Here is a 12,927-nt window from a genome sequence, read left to right as displayed (position 1 = left end):
TCACTCTTACACAGCTGTAATACAAGCTTGCGAATGGAGCTGAAAAACATCCACACTGAGGCTTGCACACACATATGCAGCTACACACTCTAGAGCACATATGCATGGGTGCACATACAGCTTTAAATACAGCTGAATGCCAAAATTAAGGAACACGTGTCCTGGCACAGAAACACTGTTTGGAATACATTTAATTTGGGAGTTTAATGTGACTACAAAGGATGGCGAACTGCTGATTCCCGCTTGTTACAATGACCTCTTACATCAGGCGCAGGGCCAAGGGGGCTGCCGAAATCTGATTTTAGATCCCCGGTGCTAAGGTGTTAGCCTATTACTGGCATGGATGAATGACTGAGCAGGCCTTCTGAGTTCAAGTCCCCAGATCTAAAGCCTTTCTATGAAGTGACCAATCACATTCTTATGTGGCGAGTCACACAGGGACACAAAAAAACCAAAGAGGAAAGAAACACGCCCACAGAGACACACAAAAGATGACTTTTTAATCCCAGAAACCAGCACTTCCTGTCCTTTTAGCTCCAAATAAGATCATTTTAATGTCATGCTCAACATATTTTCTTTCACATGAGTTGCTTTTTCCATTTAGCAAAAGGCAGCTTTGATATTATCATGTTTAAATTAGATTGCTCCTTGCTAAATGGAGATGATAGGAGGCAGACAAAAGAACCTGAACCTGGTGAGTATGGTTAATAAATATCCATACACCTATTTAACCACTCCATGACTCCCACCTCTTTAACACAGACAAGCTATCCCTGTCACTGCACTCACTGAACACAGACCATGTTAGCTTTCTTTCAGTCTACAGTAACTTCTGACTCCATGGGAGCCAGTGTAATAGCCCAGCATGAGCACTGCATGCTACTGAGTAGATTCAGACACTGTTCTGTCACTTGAATGGTGCCAGAAATATGAAGGGGGGGAACTCATGAGCAGAGGGGGAAGCAAATGAAAGATGTGCTTGAAGCAAAGCGGCACCAGCAGTACCTTGTCAATGCAGACGGCTATGTAAGAGTTGCTTATGGGCACCAATATCGCTCTAGAAAACAATATGAGTGGATTTGTTGAGTTTCTAGACCGAAATCATTTTTCTGCCAGAAATATTTGCCTTTTTTAAAAATAATAGACAGGCGAACAAAAGAATTGTCTTGCATGTGTTTTCTATGAGTTTCCACCACTATTAGTATTATACTACATATAATTTGACACCAGCATCTATAATGTACTTGTGGTTTTGGTGAGCTATAACAGCTGCCAAGTGGTCAACTCACTTCACAATGTGATATCTGAACAACTATTGGATGTATTGCCACGCATTTCACACCAGCAGATTCTCACTGAGACCCATTCATTTATCCATCCATTCGCTGCCGCTTATCCTTTTCAGGGTTGTGGGGGGTGCTGGAGCCTATTCCAGCTGTCACAGGGCAAGAGGCAGGGTACAGATCAAATTTTGTCATATTTTAAGGGTAAAGGTAGTTGTTTTTTGAGGTTATTTCACAGAGAAAAAAAATATACGGTATTCAGAAATAAACGGCGAAAAAGTCTTTTCCTTCAGAAATGGAGCATCATACCAACTGTTCATGTGCAGCTGAGGCAATTTTAAATTTTTGTCTGCACCTTCAAACTCAAGATATGAAGAAGGAAAATACCTAAGTTTTACAATCTAAGAAGGAGTCTCCTTGATCAAAGAAATGAAAGCACAGGTGGAAGAGACCATGCAACCTGTATCTGGATCAAATGTCACCCTCTTCCTCCTCACTGAAAGTCATGACTCTAACACACGAAACGTGCATAAATATGCTTTTTTATTTCCAACATTGTTGCAATTTCTTATGGTAGCAGATTAGACATGCGGACCTCCAGACATCTAACAATACGCAGACTAAACAACAACTATGGCTAATGTTTGATTTGAGTTTCTCGCCTAACAAAGGAGGACAGCTAGTATCTACTGTAGAGGATGTAATCTACCAATGGGAAGGTCAGCGGGTCAATCCCTGGCTCCTTCAGCCCACATGTTGAAAGATACTGAACCCCCAAAAGCCTGCGATACACTGGAGTGTGAGTGTGTAAGGTAGTTAGAAAGTTATTGAAAGTATAAAATAAGATGCTGTATGAATGTGTGAAAGGGTGAATGTGGATTGTATTTAAAAAGTGCTTTGAGTGCTCTGTTAAGCTATAAAACGCTATATAAATATCAATCCATGTAGCAGTAACAAGAACTTTTCACATCTACAACAAACTTCTCTGCTAGTTTCATGGCTGTCATGGTTACCCATGCCCAGCAGTGATGACAGCAGTTGCTCAGATGTACTGAACTGGACTGGACTGCACCGCAGGTTGAAAATGAAGCTGGATGGGTAGCCAGAACAGCGCAATCTAAAGCCAAAAGGTTGTGGTCAAGTTTCAGTACATGAAAATCTGGGGGTGAGAACAACTTGTGCATTTATAGTCCCCAAGGAATAAAGTCTAATGACTTCCTCTAGTACAACGAGCAGGCTGTAATGAGTGCTTTTAAGTTTTATTTAAAAACAAAACAAAACTATTGCCTATTCTTTGCAGTTTGATGCAGAAATCTATGCCTACCTAAAGATGAATTACCAACATAACAGACTAATGTTAGTGTGATCAAGTGCAATAATAACCTATTTAACGGTGAGCCTGTTAGGTGCCATTATGTAATGTAATCAGTGGTTTTTGATATGGTGACGAGGTGTTCGGTAGATTAGCCCCAGCAGGCCACCAGAGAAATGCCATTACAGCGCAGGTGTTGACTTTATCACAACAGAAATGGCTTCTTTCACATTTATAATGTATTCTTCCTGTTGATCAAGTTAGCTATTAAAAGTTTTTTCTAAAACTTTTTAACATCCATTGTTGTTTAATAGCTAAGGGTTACTTTATAACTTTTTATACACGATTAATAATCAGAGGAGCTGGTAGAAAGTTTTTTCTACTCACCACAAGTACTATAAAGTATGCCTGTAATTTTGTACGCCCTCATACTGAAACATGCCGTTCTTTGACACACACATACACAGTTGGAAAACAATGAGTGTTATAAGAGAAGCACTTGGGAGAGAATTGTGAGGTTTCACTTTTTTTACTGTCTATTTTCACCGTGGAGCTCTTGCTCTCTATTGTTGCTCTTTTAGGAGGCTTGTTATTGATTTCCAGAAAATATCAGATGTCAGTAAGATTTATGATGTAAGCAGGCTGCAACCACTTCTACTGATGTTGAAAATAAAACTTTTCATGACTGCTGTCTTTAACTGATCTGAATATAGGACCCAGGATAGATCAATGTGAATTTCATGACCTCCTTCATTTCTAGGGACTTGATGCGTTTGATTCTAACTACATTAACTTGTAACTTTTACAGCACTTGAACCTGAGTTGCTCATGGCTCAGTCCCAATACAGAGTAACAATAGCATGGAAGCATCCTTGCCAGTAGGGGGTTCAAAAATAATAACCAGTGTTTGCTCTGAAATTTCTTGCTGTAAGAGACCAATTGCAAGTAGTTCTAGTAACAAACTTCCCCAGAGATTAAGTTTGTAACACCCTCAATTTCTGGCTAACCACTTTTGATCACGAGGCAGTTGCACAGATCTCCAATCTGATGCAGCCACTGTCAGACAGATTAGCAATCATTCCTTACCTTTGCTGCCTACTTTATAAACGCAGGCAGACTGCCAATACCTTGAAATCAGTCTTAGTCAGTCTATGCTGAAGAGTACAACTTGTCTGTTATGTGTCTCTCTGCAATAACACTGAGGCATTTCCAGGCCAGTCAAGATATACATCTTTTCAGCATGTCCTGGGCCTGGCCTGGGGGGTCCTTCTAGTGGTACATGCCAGGAACACCCAGGAGGCGGCCAAGAGGCACCCCAATAAGATGCCCGAACCACCTCAACTGGCTCCTTTTGACATAGAGGAGTAGTGGCGCTACTCTGAGCATCTTGAATGACTGAACTTCTCATCTTCCCAATATTATTATTAATCTGACTGAATTTATTGCAAACATTTTGGTCGTGATACTGTCTTCTCTAGTACAATTCTAGTACAAGGCAGGGATTTCAGACACAACAATAATATTCCAGCAGTCTGAAGCCTCACTCTAATTGATTTATGTAATTTATATGTTTCTGTTGATTTCCTTTTGGTCTTTTATTGCATAGGAACTGGATTTTGTAAAGGCTGTTTGTCTGTATTGTTTATGCTTATGAATGTAAAAAAATAAATAAATTCATCACAAATGAAAATCACTTTTCTTGGGAAGCAAAAAAAGTCAAACTGACATTGCCTTAATAAAAAATACCACCAATATCAGGTCTGTATAAGCCACTTAGACACCGAGTCATTTAAAACGAGCAATGAGTTTGGTGTCAAAGGATACTTGTTGTTCGTACTCCACTGACTCTGTGCAAATGAAGCATGTGAACTACTCGACCATTAGTCTTAATTGGCTACACCTAATGCAACCAATAGACATCAACTGTATAACACAAGGGAACACATTTATATCACTAGACACACAAAAACACACAAAACATGAAATATGCCAAATTAATTTTCATCCTAAAAAAAATAAATCATGCAAAATTCATAATTTAGCCTTGATTATCATACTAAATATCACTTCACTGTTTTCTGCTATTGAAGCTCGGTCTTTTGGGGAATCAGAGATGGAGTGCACAAACAAAAAAATAAATAAATAAATAAATAAAAACAATGGGGAATGGAGAGACACTCACACACAGACAGAGAACGACGAGACGGGAGACTGAAGAGCACAGTTGGACAAAAAGAAATGGCTTTGGAAGGGGATCAAGTGTAAAAAAATAAAATAAAATAAATAAAAGGTGTGTAGGTGAAAAGAGTGGGTGAGACTAAAAACAAAGAAGGGAGAGATGAATGTTAAGCAGGGTTCCAGAGAGGAATAGATTAAAAGGATGCAATGCATGGATGAATACAGGAAGGATTGAAATTAGTGTTTTGGCTTCTTTACCCTGTTAAACAGGCGGCTGACCAGTTTAGGTGTTATCACATCTCCCTCGCAGGCTCTGTATTGACTGACTCTGGGGGAGAGAGGGAGGGGATGTAGGGGGACTGTGAAGTGATAATTGGCGATATGCTTACCTGGCGCGGAGCCTGCAACCTCCAGCAGGGCACAAAAACAAACACACACACTCGCACACACACACATTCTCTGCTATTGTTCTGTGCCACGACAAGCTTTACCTCAAACCGCCCACCCTCAACAAACACATCCACACATAAGAAAACACACACTCACGGGTAGCTTGGCATAAGAGTAAAACCAATCCTGAAGTCTCTCCTATGGAATACTAATACGATTGCCCTTGCCAGCTGACCTCTTATAGGCCAAACAGGCTGTCTGTCAAACTAATGGGGCGGAACGCTGGCATATTGCTTTCCCACAATCCCTCAGCAGAGCCGGGACACTCATTTACTTCAGTCAGCTTGTTGCCAAGGCAACATTTAGGATGGTTCTGGTGGTGGATGGACGCACAAACACGCACGCTGCCTCTCCTACGATTCTGTATAGGCACCTGTGTATATGTGCAAACTTGAACTCACAAACAAATGCAGCGCAACCTGTTAAGTGTTACTACCGTGAACTCTTGCGCACACAGACACGCACGCACACACACGCATATATGAGTGTTGCTAACAGCAGTGAAACAGATGAATTTATGTATGCGGCTGACAGCACTGTCTGCATGCGGAAGGTACACTAAGTGCTCTTTGTCTCTAGTCTCATCTCCATGCTCCAAAACTCTCTCCCTTCATTCACAATACATGCTCTCCTGTTCATTTGTTCTGAAAGCCAAGCAGACAAGCCTATTCTTCTCCGCCTGTATTTTTCTCCCCATCCAGACAAGGAGAAAGCAAAAAAAAAAAAACCCAAAAAGGGCTGCAGACACACAAGGACGAGAGCCGAGAGACTTCCAGTACCGGGTTTCAAACTCCATCGTTGTTCTTGAGGATTGATTACAGATGTCATCTCATGCAATTTCAGCCTGAATTTTTTAGCTGTACAACATTTTCTTTCGTGTTTCCCCATCGAAATGAAAAAATGCAAGTGGATGAAATTTTAATTGGGACTGTGCTCATCTATTGTGCACTGTCTTAAAACCTAAACCAATCATAAGCCGGCAGTGTCTTTGTGGCTGGCTCACATCCTGTGCAATCTGTCCCTACAGACCCAGAGCAGGATCTCTGACAGCAACTGTCTGTGTGTCTGTAACTGTGTCTCTGTTTGATCAGTAACTTGTTATTATGAAACCGGAACATCACAGCAAGTGAGGGTTTTGAATGTATGATCACATGATTTGGTTTGACAAGTGCTTAAAGCCGAATTCCAGATCTCAATTTCTATCTTAATATTTTGCTCATAGACGATTTTTACTTGAAAAGTGTTTTTTTGCTGGCTTCTGTGATTGCTCTGCATGTAACAGGAAAATTACCAACCAGGCAACCTGCGTCTGGGTTCACAAACTTCGTTTCAGGGGTTTGCTTCTTGTGATACCAATTTTCTTTACTGCTTATTGTAATAGCAGTGTGGTGGGTGACCAAGGGGCAATCTCCAGAGCTGAAAAAGGAAGCCAGTGTGCCATGCAATACAAGTTGTTCTGAATGCTAAAATATATAGAAGAGTGCTATATAATTTTAAAGCTATATAATCTTGTCACTACATCACGGCTCGTCTCTCCTACATCACCTAAATCCCCTTTTAAGGTAATTTATTGTGTTGCATGCCCACTGTGTCGTCGTCACAGCTTGGTCACCATTCATACTGGCACTCAATGTTTCCTGGACTTGCGGCAGTCTCCTCCTGAACGACAGATGTCCCCACTCAAAAAAAATCTTCTGCATCATCACTGATACAGAAGTGGAAAAAATTATAACAGGAAGCAAAGTGATACAGTGATTAAAGTCACTTTCAGTATTTGTCGCTGTTCAAAAGGGCCACAATGGTGCGCATAAAGGTGTACAGTCCAGTCGGGAAACTTCACAGGTGTGCAGTTGAAATCAGAGTGAAGGCAGAATGCTCATAGATAAGGAAATAAATTCCCCCATGGAATGAAAATGCTCTGAAAATATAGTATCAAAGCTATAAAATTACTGTTGAGTGACAACACTGTTCACGAACTGCTGACTTATGTGTTAAACTGCACTTAAACCCCCATGGCTACCCTGCTAAATGAATAAGGAAACTGTAGTTTTCATCCTTAAAGATTGTTTACAATGTCTTGAAATGCAGAAAACAGCTGCACGCTGTATCAGTGAAAGCTGATACTTCTTGGAGGCCACATGCCAGTGAAAAAACACTTTAGCGTGCCATTCATCCCAAAGGTACGCACTGACATATGGTGACCTAGAAGAAGAATCTGTGTTGGCTCTAACAATTTTAACGGCATCCATTCAGAGATTAAACTGATATATGTTCATGTCTACATGAATAAATGTTTATACAAAAATAATGGTAACTGTCTGGCTGACTAAACCTCTATCATCTTGGCTTTCTGTTCCATTTAGAAAATCAATCAAAGCAGTGAAATGTTGAAATAGCAGATAAGCTCAGGAATAAATGAGCAACAGCAGCCAGTGGACATAAAAAAAAGGTTAATTTCCTGCCCTTGAGTTTGTTGTTGATGCACTGCATCAGCTCAGCACTCCTCCAGATTGAAGTGCGAAAAACAATGTCGACAGGTGTGCGTTTGATCTAACTGAATGACATTTACCCAGGTACCCTTGAGACTGAGAGGTAAAGAACCGTAAAGACCTTTTGTTGCCTCACCTTTGATGGAAAAAACAACTCACTAAAGCTGAATGAATGAATGCATGGTTACTCAGTGCAGAGTGTGATCCTGGCAAATGTAGATGTATAGTAAATGATTTTTGTGTGTGTGTTTTTTCCCCACTTGGCCCCTTTGCTTGCATCTGTCGATCCCAAGTGGCCGTCATCGCTCTCGTCTTTCTCGTCTTCTTTCTCTAAGCATCGTTTCCCTCCCTCTCTCTTGTTTGTTCCATTCTTCCTCTTGTCACTACCCTTACCTATCTCTAATTAACACCTACTCCAGGCTCTATCTGCCTTAGCAAACCCCAAAGGACAGAGCTGAAAAGGGAGATGGAGACAGAAAAATACATACAATAAGAAATGAGGGAAATCAACTGAGCAAGGGGGGGGGGAATGGTGCAGAGTGGCACAGAAAGAGAGAATAGACAGATTCAGATGGTGGCTCTTAATGTTGGCTCGTTCAGCTGGTCGGTGGAAATGTTTACAATGAAAACAGCTGCTGTGGTTAAATTTAACTGAATAAAAACATTAACTAAACCACAGTGATCAACATAAACATGCTTTACATGGGCACTAATGCACCCAGTGTGACGCATTCACATGTTCGAGGGCTCTCTAGAAACCATCTGTCTTTGTAAAGCCATCAGAGACCTCAGGACAACATCAAACGACGCTGTAGATCTCGAGGTGCTTGACTGCATGTGTGTGTGTGTGTGTGGCAACAGGAAGAGTGTGGCATCCATTTTTGTGGCTTGAGCCTCAGCTGGTGTTTATCAGTTAAGGTGGAGCCCGTGTGTGTGTGTGTGTCGTGTGTGTGTCGTGTATGTGTGCATATGGACACTCAGGACTTCAGTAGATCATTTCAGGCAAGCAGATGCACGGTTGTAAGCTGACATACGAATGCACATACACGCGAATATACAGACATGCAGGTGCACCACTTGATACTTCACCACAGAGACTGCAAAGAAAAAGGCTGCATGCAGACTAACATACAAATAGGAAGGTTAAAAACGGCAGTGTGAGCGAGCCGGGCTGAAAGGCTAAAGCTGTTTGGCCAAATGAAGACAAAGAAAACGACCACAGGCAAATGCACCAGCACCCAAATTTGCAACCATTAACAAACACACACACAGACACACACACACACACACACACACACAAGTTGAGTAAGGTGCGTGTGCACATGTTTTAGTGAATCTGGCTACTGCATTAGCAATACAGATTTATTGCAAGTATCGATTACTCACGGACGTCAAACATCACACACCCGCAGCAAAGCACTGAGTCAACAATACACTGAAAAATGTTTATTTCCACAGCACTCCACACCCATAAATTACGAACTATTGACTTCACACCTGCAAACACGTGAAAAGCACAGACACACACACAGACATAGGCACACACCCTCACGAGCTGCATGCAAAAGCACCTTGAACACCTGCCACAACAAAGAGCTACCTGCTACCTTACACAAAGAAAAATATAGACAGACACCACACATGGGGCATAAAACACTCGCAAACACGTACACCAACACACACGCACGCACGCTCGCTCGCTCTTTTTGGCTCGTAAATTGCACTGCATCATCTGATTAAAAGAAGTGCGACAATTTTAAATTATTTGGTGTCCACAGACGACCATTTGCACCACAAAGCCATGCCATTAATAACAGCTGAGGCCTGCACGTATCTTGGCAGGCACACAAACATAGACGACCAAAGGATCAGACAGGTGGTAACTTACCTCCACCTCCACCGAGCAGAGTGTTGTTGGCTAAAAGAGAGACAAGAAAAAAGAAATGATTGTGAATACAACTGAAGCGTAATTAATAAGGCTTAAACTGTCACAGCAAGCAATAATTAAAAAGTCGGAGGACACAAAACTAATTAAATTAAGCAAAAATGTCTGTAGTGTATATATGGCGAGAATGTCTTTTCAATTTATGGCTATGTATTTAGCCAGATAAACAGCTAAGTATTACACTTAGCTATTAGATTTCTACTTTAAACTGCAAATAATATTTGAGGGTTGGACTGAAATAAGAACAAGAAGATGTCTTTTCATTTTTTGGACCATACCAACCTGTGATTGCTATTTGTTAAACTGAATAAATACCTGAACAGATCAATAACAAAAATACCCATGAGTTGCAGCCCTCATCACATCTAATATAAAATGTTACACAGGTCTCTGATGAATAGTGCAATCACGTTCTCATTACATCCAGGTGATATAAAACTCCAATTACTACAATGAGCAGATTTCATTTTTTCCCATTATGATTATTCAGTTATTTTAATTGTAAACCGATTACCCCTAAATGTCAAACTGAAGCCCAAACAAACAATACATTTGATGGCACCTCATCCAACAGGAAGTAGTTTTAACACTTGCTTTCTCTGCCTTACCTCTGCATAACTTTTCACTATGATTTAAAACACCTCATTTTGGTTTTAGAACATATTCTGTGCACAGTAGTACATTTCATGGAGACATTTCCTACTTTAGTGTCCAACTGGTCCTAATGAAAATGTACATTCACTACGCACTTCATTAGGAACAACTGATCAACTGCTCATTAATATAAATAGCTAATTAGCCAATCACATGGCAGAAAAATCAGTGCATTTAGGGCATGTAGATATGGTCAAGATAACCTTTTGAAGTTCAAACTGAGCATCAGAATAGGGAAAGAAGATGCAGTAGAGCATCTATTAACATCAAACCTTGAAACAGATGAGCTACAATAGCCACTTACAGTGGCTTGCAAAAGTATTCAGCCCCCTTGAACTTTCCCACATTTTGTCACATTACAGCCACAAACATGAATCAATTTTATTGGAATTCCACGTGAAAAAACCAACACAAAGTGGTGTACACGTGAGAAGTGGAACGAAAATCATACATGATTCCGAACATTTTTTACAAATAAATAACTGAAAAGTGGGATGTGCCAAGAACAGGAAAACGGAGAGCACAGTTTGCATAGGCTCACCAAAGCTGGTCAAGAGAAGACTGAAAAAATGTTGCCTGATCTGATGAGTCAATATTTCTGCGCCAACATTCATATGGTAAGGTCAGAATTTGGTGTAAACATCGTCAAAGCACACCAGCAGTCCTGCCTTAAATCAACGGTTCAGGTTGGTAGTAGGACTGTAATGGTGTGGGGGGAATTTTCATGTTTTGGGCCCCTTTTTACCATGTTCATTCCTTTACCACACATCATCTGATGGTTACTTCCAGAAGATAACACACTATGTCACAAATCTCATATCACCAGATCTCAATTCAATAGAGCTTTCATTTGTGGTACAATGGGAGATTTGTATTATGAATGTGCAGCTAACAAATCTGAAGCAAGTGTGTAGTGCTGTGCATCTTTTTGGATCTATGTCATGACAAATAGGGGCGGAACATATCATACAGTTCACGGTAATACCGGTATAATGTTGGGCAACGATAAGAAAATGAAATATCGCAATAGATTATGGGTAAAACGCGCAGTGCCTTTGTTTTCATACACACATGGCGGAAAAAGCATGGCAGCGACGGAGAATGAGAAGGGAGAAAGCGGATTGTTAAATGAAACGGATGAACCAGAATTGGTTTGTAAAAATGCTGCAGCTTCAGTGGTGTGGAACTGGTTTAGCTTTCGTCCGTCAGATACACAACAAAGCACTATTTTTGGTAGAGCATGCTAGTGGGCCGTCGTTATTACCGTGTTTTTGGAAAATACGGCACACTTAAAATCAATCCTGTGATTTTTCTGAAAATCAACAGTGCCCCTTATAATCCCGTGTGCCTTATGTATGAATTCTGGTTGTGTTTACTGACCTCGAAACGATTTTATGTACACTGTGCTGGAAAATCTGTCAAATGTTTTAGTACGACTTTGCTAAGCTACGAACCTGCACCACTTGATGGATTGTCGGAGCATTACGGCTGTCGTAGGCAGGAGCCTCGCAGAGTGATACGTACTGTGCTTCAACAGAATATTACTGGATTGTGTGTGTATAACCTCTTTTTAAGTTTTGTGGATATTATACATGGTTATGCTGAGGATATGTCAGCCAGTTTCCACTGGAAATGCTTTTTGGTTAAACTGTCAGCAAGGATTTTGCATTTGCACTGTTAAATTTTTATATAACTTTAATGCACATAAAAAACAGCTGCTTGTTTAAGTGAAAATACATTGATTGGTTTTTTTTGCACTAATAAAGTTGTGGAGTTGTAAAGTATTTTGTCTAGTGTCAATTATATCGTCAGTTATATCGTTATTGCAAATTTTCAAATGTATATCGTGATAAATATTTTTGGTCATATCGCCCTGCTCTAATGACGAATAAAGGCAGGTCTGAAGGAAAAACAAGGTTCAAGCCAGTTCTAGCAACTTGTATCTAATAAAGAGGGTGATGACTGTATATTAATGCAGGAGAGCTTTTTCTTCAATAATCCTGCCTAAATGCTGTTTGTTTCAAGAGGTGCAACTGATACTTTAAAGGCAAACTGTCTCCATTTCCTGCTTGTGGACCACTGGTTCAGTTTTCATTCTACAAGTTTGGAAATGGAAGAACCGGATATTTCAGTGCATTGAAGTGTACAGCACATCTTCATTCAAAGTGACAGTAAGACAGAGCTCATATAATATCCATTTTCATTAGTACAATAATGACAATGCTATTAAGAAATGAAGAAATACCCTTTAAAGTAACACTGGAAACTTCAAAAACTGCAAATGAGTTACAGTTTGTGCATAAGTCTAACACCAAGTTGATACTACAACCAAAAACGTTACAAAATAACACAAGCATGACTAGCTACATTGCTAACGTGTTGCACAAGTGCTTTGCTGACATTATAAACAGGCTTCTGTGTGCAAACAAGAGTCTTTGATCGGTTTATGCTTCACCTCATGATTGGTGATCTGAACAACCTCACAGTCATCACAGTGAGTATCAAGCTTCAGTTGAATTCATTCATTCAGCTACTTGTTCAACAGTAATTCTAATTTTAATTCCTAGTTCTATATTTAAATGAATCTTCATTTAGGTGAAGATAGAAAAATAAGGG

At 40.3% G+C, this 12,927-nt stretch overlaps 1 protein-coding gene across 3 annotated transcripts in view; it reads right to left on the bottom strand.

The window, feature by feature from the left end:
• macrod1 (mono-ADP ribosylhydrolase 1) overlaps nt 1-12,927 on the bottom strand; it is a 147,068-nt gene that overhangs the window by 56,714 nt on the left and 77,427 nt on the right. For all 3 annotated transcript variants that reach the window (XM_042221383.1, XM_005913346.3, XM_005913345.3), the window contains exon 4: nt 9,601-9,630. In XM_042221383.1, coding sequence (XP_042077317.1) covers nt 9,601-9,630 — 30 coding nt within the window. The remainder of the gene's footprint in view (nt 1-9,600; nt 9,631-12,927) is intronic.

The sequence above is a fragment of the Haplochromis burtoni genome, unplaced genomic scaffold (assembly GCF_018398535.1).
Source record: "Haplochromis burtoni strain Fernald_Lab_line unplaced genomic scaffold, NCSU_Asbu1 Contig_4, whole genome shotgun sequence".
Classification (NCBI taxonomy): Eukaryota; Metazoa; Chordata; class Actinopteri; order Cichliformes; family Cichlidae; genus Haplochromis; species Haplochromis burtoni.
Note: the sequence above shows the minus strand (reverse complement) of the source record. Positions and strands in the feature narration are given on the sequence as shown.